This window comes from Haemorhous mexicanus, chromosome 10 (assembly GCF_027477595.1).
Source record: "Haemorhous mexicanus isolate bHaeMex1 chromosome 10, bHaeMex1.pri, whole genome shotgun sequence".
In the NCBI taxonomy this organism is placed as follows: Eukaryota; Metazoa; Chordata; class Aves; order Passeriformes; family Fringillidae; genus Haemorhous; species Haemorhous mexicanus.
In genome coordinates this window covers 1,756,425-1,776,463 of record NC_082350.1, presented here as the reverse complement: position 1 = coordinate 1,776,463, position 20,039 = coordinate 1,756,425, and the positions used below count along the sequence as shown (strand labels likewise).

The 20,039-nt window shown below is 41.2% G+C and overlaps 1 protein-coding gene across 2 annotated transcripts; it reads right to left on the bottom strand.

Moving 5' to 3' along the window:
* Positions 1 to 52: 52 nt before the first annotated feature.
* Positions 53 to 19,330, bottom strand: NMNAT3 (nicotinamide nucleotide adenylyltransferase 3). 2 transcript variants are annotated; one of them, XM_059854903.1, is made up of 5 exons: positions 19,168 to 19,293; positions 11,870 to 12,006; positions 5,493 to 5,676; positions 2,007 to 2,113; positions 53 to 699 (listed from the first exon to the last, which is right to left on the bottom strand). In XM_059854903.1, exons 2-5 carry the CDS (start codon positions 11,976 to 11,978, stop codon positions 308 to 310), a joined length of 792 nt encoding a protein of 263 aa, XP_059710886.1. In that variant the 5' UTR covers positions 11,979 to 12,006; positions 19,168 to 19,293; the 3' UTR covers positions 53 to 307. The 2 variants fall into 2 exon arrangements, with proteins under 2 accessions (XP_059710886.1, XP_059710885.1); XM_059854902.1 differs by lacking the exon at positions 11,870 to 12,006 and having other exon boundaries at positions 19,168 to 19,330.
* Between the last annotated feature and the right edge of the window lie 709 nt (positions 19,331 to 20,039).

The window sequence follows — 20,039 nt, the reverse complement described above, 5'->3', positions numbered from 1 at the left end:
TTTGACCCTTAAATCATATTTATTGACTGAAATTATTGAAATACTAAGAATATTTATTGTGAAGATCTCCTTGCTTTTATTTTCACAAAGAAGCTATTCTTTGTGTATTTTAAGCTACACAGCTCATCATCCCAATTTTCTTGAACACTACTACACACAGATTCATGGATTTAAAATACCACATGATTTCAAGAAATTTTGGACTTTCCCTTCATTATTAATAAGAAACAACTTTCCCAAGAAATCTCCATGACAAGGGTGGTGGTCTGACACAGCACACAGTGCAGAAATCAGTCCCTCAGAGGGTTTATTGCTGTGTTTTCAGCCTGAGGGGCTGCAGCAGGTGCCCCTGGTTCCTGCGCTCACTCTCGGCTGTGTAGACATTGTGCTGGGCAATGTAGGCAATGACAGAGTCTGGGATCAGATATTTCACACTCAGCCCTCTGCACAGGGCAGAACGGATCTGCGTTGCACTGACTTCATTCTGGATCCACTCTCTCACTAGAAAAATATTGTGTTGTAATTTAGATAAAAGGTCTGATTCCTGGATGAGCTGCGATGGATCAGAGCCAGCCCGGCTGATGCAGACCAAACCAAACTTCCCCACTATTTCTTTGATATCTTCTTCCTTCCAGAGATCAGGTGTCTTAAATGTCTGTAGAAAATCAGCCCCACACAGCAGCTTTAATTCTGGTAGAACTGGAAAGACAAAAGGAAATAACAGATGTCTTATCCTTTCTCAGGCTTCTAGGAAGTTTATACTCAAAATCAGTTTTAACTCATCACTTTCGATTTTTTAATAAAATTTATTTTTAAATCATTTACCTTTACTCCAGGTTTTTTTCAGAAGGTTGCAAGAAAAATTCAGTTTAGGTTTTTATGTGTCTGGTCACAACTACTTTATCACCTACTTCACCATCATTCAAAGCATATTGAATATTATCTGTACACAGTTAAAGGAGAATTTTTACTCCACTCAAGCAATCCATAAAAAGGAAGAAGGAAATAAAGAGAAATAATTTAGCACAAAGATTAGATTTGGTTGAACCTGGCTACTCCACACCATCCTGCCCTGCTGTTATTTATTGTCTCTCTTTCTTATTTGCTGTTCCCTGCCTAAGCCCCAGCACAGAACTCTTTCCTCAAACTTCTTCCACAGCACTCATCATTATTCCACCTGAGCGTTGTACAAACATTGACCAGGTAGCTTCACAGCCTTGTATTCACGTGAAATAAAGAGGAAAGATGGAGGTTTGCCTTCACTTTACACTCTTTTGATGGTTAGCACATCTGCAAGTCTTCTACAAACACCTTAAAGGAGACATTCAGAAACATTCCAGTGATGATGTGTCAAAAATGTGACTTCTTTCCTCCACCAACTGTAAAGATACAACTCCTTAACAACCAGGAACAACTGAAATGTATTATTCATGTCCAAGAGATGCTACAACTGTAGAAGAAAGAGGCAATGTATCAGAAATTCAGCAACATCCTGGCAAGCCATAGGGCTAGGGAAGATTATTAGATAGGGAACTGAAAACTGACATTGTTTCCAGAGCCTGCCGTGCCTCTACTGCCAAGAGGAGCTTTTCTGGCCAGCAAGCATCAACATGGCAGCATCACTACTGTGCTATCCATGCCCTTTGACCATTGTCTAACACTAGAAGTAGAATTCTAAGCAATCCCTGTATTTTTCGTATTTTTTATTAATGAAATCTGTGCTTTACAAAACAAGCAGGGCCACAATGTACATCTCTGACAGATGTAAAGAGTTGCTTATAAAATCAAGAGTTAATAGAACTCCAGGGTCTCTTATCTGTGTGGGAGCTAGTACAGAACAATTGCCCCAGCAGTTATGTTGCCATTTGGCATGGCTTGGTTTTGGCACACAGCTCCAACCCTCAAAACTCACCAGCTACTATGTTCAATTTTCTCACTACTAATCTGGTAAATCTGTAGAGTTTTTAATGATAAACACAGCATTATGTTTACAGTCATGAACCAACCTGGCTGCTGGCAAGAAAGGGAGTCCCCCATGGAGCTTTCCGTGGCATGTTTGTTTCTTGTGAACTCCTTGGACTGGAACGTTCTGAGTGCTTCATTATAATGGTGCCTGCACTTAAAATAAAGGCTCCTGTGTGAGGTAATTCTCAGAGATGCAACAAAGTGATTACCTGGCACTTTCCCCTTCCAGAACAGGATCTGATTTTATGCCCTTTTGATTGGAATACCATTTTTTAGGAATTTGGCACATTCGTGCTGCCATGAGATTAGCATCAATGTAGTTACATTTTGTGGAATTCACATGCATCCTCCTTAATAGCATCCTGGTTTGTAAATTCTTTTTGAAATTCTACCATTATGGCAATTTTGGTAGCTACTACATTTAAAACATAGAGGAGTTTTTTTTTGCCTGAAACAGGACTAAATCTCACTTCAATCACTAGCTGTAATTTCTTGACTAAATACAACCCTCATGATAGTGTTTTTGTAGCATGTGCTCTGTTTTGAGGAGGAGACATCCTTGTTCCCTCTCCTCCTCTTCTCCATAAAAATATGTTCAGTGAGTTTTTTACCTTGATGTTTTCCTGTTTATTTTAATTAGAAGAATCACAATTCCAAGAAACTAAAAATTCTCATAAGATTTTTGACATCTGCTGTCCTTCTAATTTTACTGAGTCCAGATTCAGGAAGGCAGTTAAGGATCCCTTTGCATGTTTTTCCAGGTTTCTGCTACTTTATCCTTTATCACTCCTCATCCCTGGGCCCCCCTGCAATAATGGTATTTCTACCTCATGGGAGTGGCCTTTTCTTCCCAAATCAGCACAACCTTGCTTGTTTAGAACAGTCCCTGCCTTGCACCATCCTGAGCCAGGCCTAAGCATTGCTCACACTTACACAAGGCAACACTGTTTCAAGAGTACAAGCTCCTGGTCAGGCAGGACAAGCAGACAGAATCAAGGCTGTGTCCAATTTCAGTGCAGCATGTATAGAGTCACAATGACCATCAGCTCTTATCCAACTACAGCAACACAAACGTTCTTAGTTTCAAGGAACAGTCTGGATCCAGTGCATGTGCAAAGCCCCAGCTGAGCCTCAGAATGTCTGCTGTAAGGAAGGAATTCACAGGTTAGTGACTTAAAAGTACACTCTTCTAATTGTGCAAACACTTTAGCCATAGGAATAAGCTGCATGTGTCAAGAACCTACACCCAGGCAGGCTGCAAAGCAGCCTCCACTGATTTCTGGTGCTCAGCCACAGGCCAGAAAAATTGCACAGCCAAGAGGTGAGGCACATATGGCAGCAGAGAGTGGGTACCAGGAGCTTGGTCTGTGCCTTCCCACATACCTAATTTTAACCCTGCCTTGCTGTAAACAGGCTGCTGCTATGTATAGCCAAGCACACCAACTGTGTGTCGTGCTCTGACATTCTTGGGCCAGGATTCAAAAACAAGAACATTTGGCAAAGAGCTCCCTGCAGGACCAACGTTACAAACACTGCAAAATCTGAGCTGCCCCGGGTCTGCTCAGCAGCTCAAGGGCTGGAGCAAGTGGGGCTGCATTACCTTAGACACAGCAAAAAGGACAAACCTATCTGCCAGATTCTCAAGCGTTTTCTGAACTGTGTATGAAGCTTTGAGTAACTATAGAGCTAAATCACAAACACAACTCAACAGAAGTTGGGTAATGCAGATCTTTGCCAATTTTTAATTACTGTGTGGTGTAGCTCCATGCCAATCAAATCCATAGGAGCAATGAACGTGGTCCTTTGCCTACTGACAATACTGCTTCCTTGTCTAGGAATGCTCATCAACAGCAGCTAAGTGGAAAACAGCTCCTTTATGTTCCCTTCTCGTCTCTAAGAAAAGCCTTGGGATAGTCTCCAAGATTTCCATACTCATTTAATAGCACTGCCATAAGTGGGATTTGAGCTTTGCTGCTTTAAATTCTTTTGTGTCACAACTACTTGGGATCCTCTGCAAAATCCACAGGTTTTGATGAGATGTGACATTTTTATCACACTCAGTTAAAACAAGAACTGTAAGAAAAGGACATTCATGTGTTTCAGGACTAAATGTTCTACTGCAGGTAAGTGTACAACTCAAACTACTAGAAGAGATGAGAAGAGACACTTAGGTACAATAATGATTTCCTCTGCCTTGCAATGGGAAAATCTCTTTCTGTTGGTACTGAAGTTTCCTACCTGAAGGAGCTTATTGTGAAGGCAGTAATTAGTCCTTGGTTTTTTGAGGAGTGAAAAACCTACAGATTAACTCTGAATGCATGTGAAGAACAACAACTCTACAATAAACTATTGCCTGTTTATACTTAGTAAGGATCTGCTCTTTTTTAATCTTTTTTTTCACCTGTGATACTCAAAATACAGTGTAAAGCACAAACACCTGCATTTCATCAAAATGCTGCTTCCCCATTCAAGGGACAAGTTTCAGCACTGGATTATGGCACTGGTTCAGCTCATTAATACACATCGGCATTTGTGGACAAAACAAGATTTAAGCTCATTTCTCTCCTTAACAAGCAGCCATTTTAACGCTTTGTGGATTTCTTAATATAACTAGAGGTTCGCTTTCTAGGCAGATGGGAAGTTAGGCTGTTCATACCACATTGCCTGAGCAGAAAATTATTCATACAGGTTTTGCTTACTGATTTCTTATCCTGAAGAACTCTGAAGTGGATTTATAATTTACAAACCCCGTCTTGCAAGCAGTACTCACTTCAGTTGGAGCTGTACTAGACCAAAGTAGGATCACCTGATCTGCAAGATCTGAGGCTGCTTCTCTGGAGGAAAATGGTCTGACTGAACTGAAGTTTAGGACAAAAGCCCAATAACCAGGCCGTACTGTAGGACAGTACTTGGTGACTTCTCAAACTGGGAGATACAGTTATGATTAGAGAAAGAATAGAGTTTTCTGCAAAGATAGAAAACCTCCCACCCTGATCCTGCTCTGCTGCCTGGAGGGAAGGGGCAAAAGGAGCAACTGGATGTCTGTGTTCCTTCAAGGAAGCAAATAAAAGCAGATCTAAAAGGCTCTACTTTGTCTTGTAAGTTTCCAATGAATTCTAATGGATGTTTTTGTAAAGTAACAGGTCTGGCTTTTAACTGTTTTCACAAAGAGCTGCAAGAGTTTTTGGGGCAGCTGTTGGAGAGCACAATTTAGACCCTTGAACACCTGCTTCCGCTTAGAAAGTCACCTAGAAAATGGGTATAAAAATGAAGAATCAGTGATAGCTCTTACAGCACATTTGCTGTAGACTTCCATGAAGGCTTCCAGTTTAATGGCATCTGTTACCTTCTGTAGCACCTTTTCCAAAGAGCAGTATTGTACAGGTCTGGGGGAAGCAAATGAAAGATTCCTGGTGGGGAGTCCTGACTTGCCTGGGTGTTTTAGAGGAGCAAGTTCTGTGCGTTGATGTGGCAGATTTTTGACAGTCAGTAATTTCATAAAGACAGGAAGAAGATAATGTAATCACCTTAATACTTTCACTGTCTCTGTCCAAGTGTCCTGCTGGCTCTCCCAGGGATCCACCCGGATCCAGTCAGACGTCTCCAGGGCCAGTCTGGCCATCGCCACCCGGTGCCTTGCTGACACCAAGCCTTTCTTCCCATAGCTGTCACTGACAGGAGACATTATGCCTTCAATCACCTGATATCTTCCTTTGGAAAAAAAAAAAAAAAAGAAAAAAAAAGAAAATTAAGTCCTCTTCACAGAATCTTGAAAATCTAGGGTGGATATGGCCTTGGGAGCTCACCTACTCCAACCTCTTCAAAGTGGAATGTCATGGTTAAGGTCAAAGGTTTGAGATGCTATGAACAATTTGATTTGGGTTTTGTTATTAATCCATTCCCAGCAATTACAAAATTAAAATGCAAATGTTTTGTTCCTCTGTGAACTGCTCACAATTACTATCATGTTTGTCCTAATAAATGATCCAAAAAGGAAAGCTGAGTAAACAGACCATTTTAAACCATGTAGGCATTGTCATAATTGATGTTACACACTATCAAAACTGTTCGACAGAATTAATTTTCATAGTCCAGTTAGTAGCCAGAGCAAAGAATGACTTAAGTGACCACTTCTTTGTTCTTAGATACCTGATCATTGCTATTTATCAGCAACATTGTGTCTTTCTTTCTGTTGAAGCAAGAATTACAGCATATTACTGCAGCTGTGATAGATGTGATTCAGACAGATCAGAAGATTCAAGCACAAAGATGGGGCTAATGGAGTCTAAAACAAGACTTGGAGCACTGTGCTCCACACATCAACTCAGCAGCCACTAAATGCCTTTCTATCTGGCTGACCATGTTAAATACAATTGACAATATGACCCTGGTTTTCTACCCCTGTAACACAACATAACCATTAACACAACAGACTGGTCAGATTTTGCAGTTCTGGCCCCTAACCAGGAAACAAAAATAAAGCACCACCACAAGCTGCAAGCCTTGAGAAATTGAGAGGAGAGGAAGAGTGTTTCAACTGAACAGAAAGGAACAAAATTATTTCTTATGTAGCACATGCATTTTAAATAACTATGATAAATATGATACTGAAGAGGGAAAAAAATCCTCTTCCTTTTTTCTAATTCATTATTTTAACAGAGACACTTCAATGCAGCATGCTACCTTTATTGCTTTGTAAGGAAAACAGCACCCCTGACATTTCTGATACTGGTACATGACAATTTAATATTCCAACACGAAAATGTCACTCTAGCAATGTCACATTTATTTTGATGTAATAAAATTTTCAAAAGAACTTCACTGAATCGGACTTACACCAGCAGTAATGAGATTTACACCCTCTTAAGATGCCAGTTCAAACCATCCTCTGTTTTAATATATTCTCATTACAGGCAAAATGAGCAAGATAAAATTTTCCAGAATCATGCAGAGATGTGTATATAATTAAGTCCATCTCTTGATTTGAAATTGGAAATAATTCCACTTGATTTATGAACAACAATTATTCTCTCATACTCTGGTATTATACAGTGCTATAACAAGTTGTCATTTAAAGGGAAAGAAATTACAGTTTAAATTCATTTCTCATTTAAAGGGAAGGAAACTTTTTTCCAAAGTGCAGTTTGAATTCACTACTACGTTAACCTTATTAAAAGGCTTTTCGTACATGATGATTTTATTTGCCATGTTTCAGTTTCTTCACGTTTCTACGGATATAAGTTCTTCCCTTATAACTTAAATGAAGATATTAAATGAAAAAAATCATACTTCTGTGAGCTCATGCTAACCAAGCATATGGGTCTGCCACATCCTTTGAGATGGAAAGATTTCAGTCTCTAATCTGCCCTAGAGCTGCATAAATGAGATGAGATAAGAGCTTCTGGTGCCGTATCACCTTGTTCCCAAGCAGAAATGAAACCAACTGGTAGAGAAAAAGCAAGGCTGGTAACACTTCAGAGAGTCAAACACAGGAATGGCTTGAGAAGATTCTCGATGGAGTAACCAGCACTGTGCAAACAGGATGCATGACAGCCTTCCACATAGAAACACAAGCTTTAGTTGTCAAAATATAGGAAATAATTTTATTACTGGCTCTAAATAACTTCTTTCCAATTCAGTAATTTAGAAGTTCACTTGTTCAAATATACCCCTCAGTTTTGGCAGGTGTGTGAAGATGAAATAATTAAATTCTGTCACCTCGGGCTTTTATTAATGTCCATTGCAATTCTCTTCTCTCTCCCATAAATTATTACAGGTTGTTTCATACCTTCCTTAGCCCAGAATTATCTTCAAATTCTATTTCTCTGGAATTCTATTTGTTTTCATCATGTAGTTTGTTATTATTGCTTGCCCTAAATATGTGTAAAAGTCCTCCAGGCCCTCAAGTGGCTTGTTTTTCAAAATATACCTACCAAAAGCAGCAAAAAAGTTTCTGTTCCTATGAGCTTACATTATCTAAGAACTGTTTAGGAGAACTGGCTAGTGCTCAGAAAACTAAATATAACAAAAGGAATGAAACAGAGACTCTCCCTCAAACATGTTAAAGGAGATTATTAAGGAAAATAGGTATTTAGTTTTCTGTTATCAAGGCATCACTGTAAATTGTCACAAACACTAACAAATTGTAATGCTTAATTAGCTTATTAATACTAAAGCAAATTTATCAAATGTCAATTCATACAAAATTGTTTATGTATTTTGGTGGCACTTCTAAAGATTAATTTCTTCTGGTAGTAAGTCTGTAATTCACTGGGAGAAATTATGCCAGAAGTCAATAACAAAAGTAAATAACCACTACAGAAAAGCAAATAAATTAAACACTTTCATACACTGAACTCTTGCTCACTACTCATTTTCCTCTCAGTGTCAAGGGAAAATCCCCAAGAGAAGCTCTGCAGCTTCCTGGTGTTACCCTACCAAGTGAACAGGAATGCATTCGACAGAAGCTGTAGGAATGCAGCCAGCTGGGATGAGCAGTGGTTTAGCCTTGGAAGGATATACAGGAGGCATCAACCTGAGACCATGGGAAGTGGGACACTGAAAGGGAGATACCTGGTCAGGTCATGGCTCATGGGAGTCAGGATGTTAATGGGACATGAATGGAACTATTCTAGATTGGGTCATGTTTCTGGCTCTTGTAGTCAGTTCAGAACCCGTCACGTTCAAGGTCATGTTCTGAGCTCATGTTGGTGACTGGACCCTCACCCTCAGAATATCCCTGTATCTTGTTATGGTCTCCACATCCCCCCGTCTTTGGATCTTGCCCCTCAGATGAGGTTTCTGTGTTTGTTATATTGCTATTAAAGTTCTTTATTTTTGGGCAAGTCCATTGTTCCTGTCCCTCTGTTTTTTGCCACGTTCCCCCTGGCTGGACCGGACTTGGGGTTGCAGAGAGCCAGACTGCGACAGCATCCCAGTAATGGTGTCCCATTTTCCCCAGTTTTTGTAAGATAATAACTAATTATCCTTCACCTTCCCCTGGCATTTGTCTTGCCACAGAGAAAACATCTTGTCTTTCACACCCTCCTCCTTTGACCTGCATCACTTTTGGTCTCACCTGGAAGCTTGGGGATGTAAGTAGCCTCCACTGGCAACACTTGGGAAACAAGATTATGTAAAAATATCTCAGACAGATTGATGCTAGTACTATCTCTTTGGTCTTTATGGCCAAACGAGGAATACAGTCACAGAGAAGTAAAAGTGCTTGATATTAGGTATTCATAGATTCTAAAGGCATCTGCCACAGTCACTGCAAGTTTCAAAAAACTAATTTAAAACAAGGGACTGAATATTGGAAAAGTTTAGCTTTGTCTGAGGATGTGTGAAGTGCCAGATTCAAATGAGTAGACAGAAAATCCAGATAAAGAGAATGATTTGAGTCATTCAGGCACACACAGCTATGTGTGTTGTATTTAAAAGGCAGCATGACAAGATTTATTGGCTGATATTAACAGAAAAAGGATGAATTACTTGACATGTGGCAATGAAACTGCACTTAAAGAAACCCAATAAAATGGCTTACTTAAAATAGGGATGTATGAAAAATAAGATTAGGCAGCATTAGAAACTGACGTGATATACAATAAGCTGGCAGACAGAATTACTGGAGATGTCAGTCAGGATGCACATCAGGGATAGTCACATCATTCATGGCAGTGAAACCTGCCTCTGAAGTCACACAGTCCTGGAACTACTGAGGCTGGAAAGGCCCTCTAAGATCACTGGGTCCAACCAGTCACCCAGCACTAGAACATGTCCCCAAGTGCCACATCCACATGTCCTTTGAACACTTCCAGGGTTGGTGACTGAACTCCAGCCAAGCCATGGCCCACCTCATCATTTCAGCCTGATTTGTGATGGAGAAGCACTACTGAAGCAGCTGGAGGATGAAGCCATTCCCAAGCCTAGGAAACACGTCCCTCACACGAATTAATTAATTCCTCACTCATTTCAGGCACCCAGCGTGGATGTCAGCTCCAAAGTGCACTGTTCCCTCTGAAAGGGAATCACTGCTGCCTCAAGTCAGACAACCCCTCTTCTCCAGCTCCCCCATCAGCTCCCAGGCTCCAGCTGCTGCTTCTTCTCAGCAAATAAGCTCCAATTTCTCCTCTCCTTCCTTGCAAACCCCAGAAGTGGAAACAAGGCTGAAACCATGAGAGAATGACCAACAAATCTGCTGGGTAAGAATGGTTCTGCTATAAAAGAGGCATCCAGAATCAGTCATTTTTATAGCATGCTGCCAGCCCCTTCGGCTTGAGAAACTGCGCTCCATGTCGAGGAGGGGCCACAGGTGGGGCTTGAGTGCCCAAACATACAAACCATACACCCCCACACACAGTACAAACACATCCAGCTGCTCCTGGAGTTCCTCTGCTCAGGATGGGTAAAGCTTCTGCAGGCAAACTGAGGGCTCTGACCTTGCTGCCACGCTGGGTGAAGCTTTCAGGAAGTGCAAAGACAACTGCTGCTGTAGGCAACCCAGACACCAAAGAAGGATTATCCAATGCAGAAAGGCCTTGTACTTGTAAGGCTTCACAAATTAAAATAAGAAGCCAAAAGGCAAGTCACACCCTACCCAGAACTAGGCATTGACATCAGGTGTAATATAATGCACAATTTCCATTTCAACCTTTCAAAATTTCATTTTTAATATGATTATTACTAGATTTTAAGCAAGCTACCCTGAGTAAGGGGTGGAGTCTTTCTAAACTGACCCTGGGGCAGCCCAGACATTAAATTGATTCAGATAGAATAATAATTAATTTCCCAGTTCAGTCTTTCTTTAAAGGCAAAGAGAAATGTTACTGGACTACAATTTATGACTTAAACAGAATTACCAGATGGTCTCATACTACTCTTTGCATATCTGGGCAGCAGAATTCAGTTATAAAACTACAGTGAAAAAAGTAAATTAAAATCTCTTTTTAACCCTTTATTTCTAGTCCTGCAGGAGCAACAAAATAATGTTAGTTCTAGGAAAACAGAGACTTGTAGAGGCTGCTCTCAGAGCCAGCTGTGTAATTCCTCCTCATGACAGTCAAAGTTTCCTCACAGGATATTCTGAGTATGCAGCTGCTGCTTTTACTGCACACTGGTATCAGTGGGTTCCCAGGTTCTCTCCCCCTGATAAATTTGACAGCCAAATTCCTTTTACTATTATTTGCTGTTTAGGTTCCTACTGAACCACCTCCCTAGGATCTTCTCTGTCAGATTCCAATAAATAATGATTCCCTCCCAACCACTTCCAGAAACATAACTGCATATATTAGCTGCAGATGGGGAAAAAAAAAATAAAAATCCCTGAGCAACTAAGGAGCTGCTCAAGCTTAGAGTTCAAGGCTTTCCAGTAGCATTTCTGATTCTTTCTAAATTCCTGATGTTACCACCTTGCTCTTTTGTTGCCAAAACATTTTAGCCTGTGGCATCTTGCTTTTCTGATCTTTTTTTAGGATAGATAAAGTGCCTCTTAGTGAAGACAGATAATGAATAATTAACGTTTCATCTTTTCTCCAATTTCCTCTGGCTGTCAAAACTGCAATCTGGAACTCTTCTTCGTATTGAAACACATTGTATCAGAAAAGCATGGAACTGGAACATAAAAGATTTCTCTAAGTTTCAAAATTATTAACCATATTATTTCACAAGGTTCAGCCAGTGCCATGAGCAGGATCCTCAAACTGCTGATAAAACTTTTACTCTCTTTGCATGAGCACTCATTTACTTGCTTATACACTGAGGTAACACCAGACTTTCTATATTGAAAATCCCATGAAAGCTTTACATTAATATCAATACAGAATATTAAAATGAACACAGCTATAAAGTAAGAGCTGATCTAAGTGAGTATTAAAACTCTTTCTTGCTTTTCCCAGGCCTCACTGACCTGTCTGGTGCAGGTGGTCTCTGGCCAGCTCAAACAAACGCATGTGCATGTTGGTGGTGGGGTTAAAGGAGCCACAGGCCAGGAGGATGACAGGGATCCTGCTCCTCATTCTGACAGCAAAACTTTACAGCTCCTCCCTGAAGAAAAAAAATTAAAACAAAAGACAAACTTGAGAAAGAGGAGTCTGCCCTTGGTTCCTGAACTAAAAGGAGCTGTTTCCAAAACTGGGTGTTCCTGGAGCACCAGCGCAGTCTCCAGAGATCAGTCCTGGCCCAGCATTCGGCACAGCTGTTCCTGGACATTAATTCGGAGAACACCAACACATTCTGCTTCCCCACACACAGACATGGCTACAACATATTCTAGGAATTTACATTCCTACTACTAAAACCTGACAATACTTTTTGCTTCAATTTTTAACTTGCTTTTATTAGACAGAAATGTTTTGTTCTGTTTTCGTGGCAGTTGATAACGTCAGAACCCAGAGGCCTGCTAGAAAAGCAAATTCTTTTTAAAAATAACTTCTTTCAATGAACCTTTGCAACACGTGACAAAACCTCACGTGCAGCACCCAATCCTAAGGTGTGACTTCCTGGGAGCTGGACAGGCAGCACTGGGGATCAGCCAACTGGCAAACACTTCCAGCCAGATGATCAGCATTGGCATGTGTGGCTTCTCTGCTGGGCTGCAGAGCAATGGAGAGTGCACCAACAACAGGGAGCAGCAGGGAAGTGGAAGCACAGCTGTGTCAGGAAATCCCCAGGGCATTAAAAAGCTGTGAACAGGGGAATGCATAGGGAGACATGCTATGAGGAGCCTTGCAGGGGTGTTTACAAACAACCCTGACATAATTTGGTTAAGCTGTCAGTCATCTACTAAAAATGTAGCAAAAATCAGTTTAAATCCACTGTGCTTGGAGCTATTTATAACTATTTTTAAAACTAATCCAGAATACAACTGGCATGATAAAAACAACTGTGTCCCACATCCATGTCTGCAAATCCAAAGTCTTTTCCTAGAATTTGAAATCTCTACATTGCTCACACCTGTGTTATCATACAAACACCACTCTCCTCCCTTTCCTGGCCTCCAGTTCCCCCATCTAACAGAACAGGCTTCCTGCAGGAGACACCTTCATCCCAAACTTCAGAACCCAGTTTTGGGATAACAGACCAAACCCAGCACAGATTGTGTGGTCTGATCAGCCAAATCTCATTCTCCTTCTGCACTGCAGCTGTAGCTCAGAGTCCACCTCTTATAGTTCCCAGTTCTTACAGTCCCTTTTTCCCTCCCCCCTTTCTCTGACTTAGAAAAATTTAATAATAATGGTTAAATCCATGTCAAGTCCATGTTTTATAGCTGCCAACCTGATCAGTTAATTTATGGAGGATTTACAACCTGAAGACTGGGACTGTATCACAGAACAACACTCAGTGCACCAAGCAACAAGGTTGCTTAATATTGTCATTTGTGACTTTTTGAACCTTTGACTTTTGAACCCTTTTACTGAGAAAATCCTTTGAAGCATTGCTACCTGTACCTCCAGTATCTAGTACTGAATACAAAATTTGTTTTATAATGTTTTTATTCTACTTTCCTCATTTCTCATACCTTCCATCATACTAGGGGAGACATACTGGGGAGAAAACACTTGCTGGGTGTAGAGCCACTGAAAGACAGCAACAGTTTTATGGTCTGTGATGGGAGCAGCTGGAGGAAGCTCCTTTCACTGCACCCTGCTCTCTCCTCTGGTTTACTGTCCCTGTGCAGACACAAAAACTTACACATGAAAACTGTATGCAAAATGTATAGCTTCTTTAGTCAGAAAAAACCAAAACTGTTCTTTTGTTCAGTATCAGCAATTCTCTAAATGTATCTCCATGGGGTTGGGGAAGGTGTTTCTACCCTGAAACTGAGCAAAACATCAGCATCTGGATGTAGCTCTCATTGCTGGCTCACAGCTCTCCTGTGCTCCCTCCAGTTCTGATCAAGTGCAGTTTGTATTTCCACAGTTGTTCCTTTATTTGCCATCTAAACTGAATCATTTCTTTTGCTTTCCTTTTAATTCTACAGACTACTCCTCACCTGAAACAAAGGTGTTGGACAGTTCTGTTGCAGCTCTTACTCATTTATACCCTGGAAACTCCATGGAAAGACTTCAACCTGTGATTTTTAATAACTTGACATACTGACAATGGAAATTCAAAAATCAAACCACCACCACTACCAAAAAACCAAACAAAACAAAAGCAAAAAAGAAAACAGAAAAAAACCCCCACGACAAACCAAGATTGTACTAATAGTAAATAAACACATAATGAAAAAGTATCTCACAAGGTATTATGCATCTATAAACTCACAAACACCTCATTTATATATGTGTGTGTGTGTGTATATATATATATATATATATATATAAAAATTTCAAGTATGGCACACCCTACACCTATTCAACAGGTCTAGGACAACTTGAAACAAAACTTTTTGAAACAAAACTTTTTGATTCAGTTGCTATATCTCAGCTCGTATTAATTACCTGAGGGGTTTCAAATAATTAGAACACCACTCAAAGTTACAGAAAAAAAGAGAGTTAACTGATTTTTCAGCTAAGCTCCCTTGAGAAATCAAACACTGGGGAAAGTTTAAACACAGAGTCTGTGCACCCTGCTCCAGCCCCACGTTCCAGCAGCCCTAGGCAAGCAGTGCATTCCCAGAAATGCCAGTCTGCAGCTTGGGAAGCTTCCAACAGGGACATCGTGTGGCAATGCAGAAAAGGGCAGTCACCTCCAGATGGGGAGGCCACACTCAAGCTGTATAAAAAAGGTTTAATGATGGACAAAGCATCATGACTTTCATTAGATAGTTCCTGCAAGTTCTTTCCCTGGTACCTATACTCCTACAATATGTCAATAAAGATGATGTTACAGATGACAACAGTTAAGTTCTGCTGAAAGTCAGTAATTAGAGCCGTATCTGATTAATTACCAGCAGCAGAATGGAGTGCTGAGCAGCACAGTCTGATTCATGAGCTGTTAAATTAGTAAACTGGAGAACAAGACACTGATACGTGCATGCTATGAGTCACTCCCCCTTGAGGGAACATTCCTACAAAAAGCAGAAATAAACCAAATCCTAGCACAGGATTAAAGCATTATCTCCTCCTGTGAGGGTGAATCTAGATTAATTTAGATGAAATTTATATTTGAACAAATTCAAAGCTGCCTGATTCCATTCTTTTACTGGGCCAAATCATCCCCTCATATAAATTCATGCAGATGCAATGGGACCAGTTGAGTTACACCAAGTGACACTAAGAGTATTAGAGCTGTGAGACAGATTTTGAAAGTCAGGAAATAAAGCTACATTTACTAGCTGACCCAAATCATAGCAAGCCACAGTACACAAATATCCCTAAAAATATGATGGGATATGAGAGTTCCTCATGCTGTTAATAATTCTCTGCTGCCATAGAGAAGTTACTCCAGTCAGTAAGTTCCCAGCATTTGCTGTGACCAAAAGCAATCCTCCATAACAGTGACAAATATTTACCTGTATATCCCCACCTTCCCTTTAATAATGAATATATGCACCTGGGTGAGGAAAAATGGAAAATGTATAATCTGGGGCACTATTTTATTTACTCATCAAGAAGTTACTCACTCCAGCCACGAAGGATTTTACAAGGAGGGCATATATATTATACACAGCCCAATATGATGCTGTAACCCTCCAAAACAGCTTTTCAAGGCCACATGGTGAGTCTTATTATTATTATTAAATTCCAGTGATTCAGGTCGACCCCATTCATTTGACTTTCACTGAAAGCCATGACAGGATACATAATTTCTATCAAATTCACCATATCAGAACCTTGAAGCTACTCCTTCCAATCCCCACACCAGACTTTTAGTCAGAGAATACAAGTCCCATTGCAGCTTCAGAAAAATCCCAAGATCTGCTCCCCTCACTGCAGTATTCACCAGAGCAGCAACTCATCTAAGCCTATAAAAATCATCTGGGCTTTTTCATGTGTAACACAGAAGATGGCTCAAAACACAGCAAATGCTGCCTTTGACAATGCACAGGGGGGGTTTGCCTGAGACAGACCTGCTCACTTTGGGGATACTCACTATTTCTTGTTCCTCTCTGTCCAGGCAGCAGTTTTCCCAGCAAAAAAAAAAGTTCTCTGTGAACAAGTCACCTCACTGAAAACTGCCTGTGACCCAAATTCCAAGTGCCTTGGTGGCAACCAGAGAAAGCAGACTCAGCAGAAGTGTCTCCTCCTCTCCTGAGATTATAATCCTTCAAATCACAGTACACTTCACTCTCACCATTCCTTTATTTCAGGCTGCATTCCCTTCCACAGAAGAACCAACAAAACTTCTCCATCAGTTACATCTCTAAAATCAACCTAAACATGACTTATGGCTCCATTTACTTGGAGTTTTTTCTTCTGAATGAAACTACTTCTCTGTTTTCAGTTTCCAATCTCAACTCTTTCTGCTCCACCGCTACAGAGAATTGGCAGTCTAAAGGGTCTGAAGAAGAAGATTCACCACAAAAAGCACACACTGACAAAGCACAACAAATATAAATAATAAATTGAACACAGGACTCATGCAGTCTGAAATACATGCAAATATTGAACCTTCAGTTAATAATGAACACAGCATTGCCTTCAACAATTTTGTACTCTGAAAAATTTGAGCAGAATTATGTCTTAGCACAAGGTTACAAAGATTATATTCTCAACACACACAAAACAGCGCTTGTGAATTCAAGTGAACAACACATTTTTTAGCCTGTGAGTTGCTGCAAGTTTGTAACTAGAATTAATTGTACTACAGTGGGGTACAAGAGTGTCGGGTCCCAGAGTCCAGCCACTAAAGAACCCACAGAGATACTCCCACGATAATATCCTATATGTTTTTCTGAGTATTCTTAAGAATACTATATGTTACTAACATTCTTAATCATCCTGCAAAATAATCATGCTTACAGGCTGCCCATTGCCTGAACAGCAACAAGGAATACAACTGCTCAGCAACATGGAATTCAGAAACCACTATTCCTGCACATCAACAGTAAACTACCATATTTTTAACATCCCTATTTGTGCATTTACTAAATATTCTGAGGTTATTTCAGATTTTCTGCTGTCCTTAGACAGCAAACATGTAAAGACAACCACTGCATAACGTCCTTCATGTTACTTTTCTGTATCAGGGAAAATAATGAAATAATCCCATTTTATACAAAAGGCATTAATTATATTCTAACTATTCATAAAACATTTTGCAATACTTAGACAGCTCTGCACCAGTTTCATCTGGTGACAAGGCCAGTGATACTCCACTAAGCCAGAACCATGCAGAAAATAAGTAAAAAAGGACCAGACTGACCAACACCTCATATCCAGTGTTTGCTGGGTAGTGCAGGGTCTCACTGGCCTCACACAACACCCCTCCCTGAACATTTTGCAGCATTTCCACAACTCAAGAGAATATGATCATCTCCTGTATCTTGTATTTCCTGCAGTATGATCTTTATAATTACTGCTCCAATAATCCTAGTGATCACTCAACATCTGACACTCAACTCCCTTCCTATTCTTTGTGCCCATATCACACTAATATTAATAATAATATCACATTTTTCTTCTTCTACAGAAGAATTGTCTAAACTATTCTAAGTCCTCCTTCTGTTTGCATGTACGAGTCAGTCATCCACAATCCACAATATACTGAATTACAGAAAAAGAGGATTCACGCCGAACTGCAGCTCCGGGAGCCTATTTTTAAGCAAACAAACTGCTGATTTAGTGAAAGCACCAACTTATCTGTCAAAACAAACTCTTGCTAAAACTTCAAGAGTTCCTGTTGAGAAGATATTCAGAGTGATTTTTTGTCTATCAACACTTCTGTAATTTTCTTTCAACTAGCAAAACACACTTAGCATATCCTAAGGCAAATTTCAGAAACTGAGCTCACACACAAATGGAAGATAAATTTAAGTAGTAAAGAAAACATCTTCAATCACAAAAATCAGCTCTTATAAAGCTGGTTTTACAAGGCAGAAAGCTAATGAAATCCCTAGCAGTACTACTGCAGAACGCTCAATTGCAAAATAATTATATATAGCACCCATGGCATGAGGCAGGATTTCCAGAACACAGAGCAAGACCTGCCTGTGCCAGATCACTGGGCTGGATGGCATTTCTTATGTTTCTGAAGTTCCCCATTATACTTCGTGACCCTGCATGGCAAATTTCTTCATTTCTGCTAATTATTGTTCAGAAAAATGCACAGTGCTTGGTGAGAGGGTGACATCCACACCAGCATTTGAGTGGTAACTGCACACCCTGAGCAGCGCGGTGGGGCTGGCTGCTGGGACACACACAGGTCTCCATGGCACCTACTGGGCCAGGGCAGGCAGCTGCGCCTTGACAGCTTCACCTGCGACTGAAACACTGCATGAATTAAATCCTCGGAAATCATCCCTGCTATCAAATCCAGTTTGTTTCATTAAATTATTTTAAAAGGCACAAGCTCAAATTCCCCTCTGAGAGGATTGTCACCTGTTGTGTCCTCTGTGCTCCCCACACACCACTCTGGACTTCTCAAAGGTCTTTGATATAATCTCAATGCTAATTAGGTTGTCACAGATAGGCTAAATCCTAAAATTGGCATTTCTGAAGTTAAAGGCACGAAGGCAGTTTACTGGTACACACAGTGGAACCAGACTTCAGTAGCAAATCGCACCTGGAAAATGAGCTCACATGGACTGTATTGCTACAAAGCTTAAAGAAAACAAACACCGTGCATTGTTTATAAAATCAAACAGCAGCTGCTGCACCCTCTTAAAGCCGGGGGTAAAAACGAGTAAGTTACGCGGTGAAAGCCAGATGGATTGAAATAAACAAAAAGTAACAAAGTAACCATATCTGCTGTCCTCTTTAACCCTCACTGCACTTGGCTAGGTGTTGGGGGAGGGAGGGGGGAGAAGGGAAAAAAGCGTTGTGTGTTAAACACACACACACATATATATAATATATGTCTGTATGGTGGTGGATAAGCGTTTATTGCGTGCGTGGCGTGGCCAGCCCAGCAGCCGCGGCCGGGGCTTTGAGGCCTACCCGCAATGCCCGCAGTGCCCGTTCCGCGCCCCCGCACCGAGCCCGCAGCCGCTCCCGACTCCCGGCGGGGTCCGGGCGGCTACTCCCCTCCTCCTGTCCGTCTGTCCGTCCTTCCTTCCTTCCTTGCTTCCTTCCTTCCTTGCTTCCTTCCTTCCGTACTTACCGCAGGACAAGCGGGGTCCCCGCGGTTGGTAGCGCTGTCCCCGGCTCTCGGGGCAGGCTCGGGGCCGGCCCCGCGCGGCCGGGCCTTCCCCAGCGCCGCTGCCCAGCGGCAGCCTCGCCTCCTTACACGGCAGTGAGTGTGTTTTCATTGTCACCTGAGGGTGACCTCCACAGCGGCAGCCTCGCCTCCTTACACGGCAGTGAGTGTGTTTTTATTCTCACCTGAGGGTGACCTCCCAAACTTTCGGCTTCCCGCTGTTACTGAGGGTGGGCCCTGCGGCGCCAGGGCTGTGCTGACAGCTGGGGAAGGTCGGCTTGCGAACCTGTGGGAAAATTCCCAGCGCCAGAGGTTTGTGTCCGAAAAGGAGACAGAGGAGTCCTGTAACTTCGTTGGAATAAAGGGAGAGGCCATGGGGCATTTCCCATGAGATCTTTCACATGGCTGGGGGACACAGCCCCATTTTTGCCCTAATTCCCATCCGCATCACGCTCTTGCTTTCTCCATTGGCCGAGGTTCTCACAAAACACTTCATGCATCTCCTACTCTATGTCCCTCTCTACTATGTACCCCCCTTTCTTTTGTTCTTTTATGTAACAAAACTATGTTCATAATTCTGTTAAGTCTTTGTTCTTTAAGTTCAGGAATTTACCACGGCCTTGGCTGAGCAGCAGTCTGTGCCAATTAGTACCATTTTCTAGAGTTGATAGTCTCTTCCATCACTTCCTGGTGTGTGAGTCCTGTCTACAAGGAGTTTCACACGGCGTGTTTGCAAATTCACAATTGTGAAAAATGTGGATTTTATGATTGGCTTTTCACAAATACTAAAATGAATATTATATGTGTTATGTTAGAAAGTTATGCTGTATTAATTT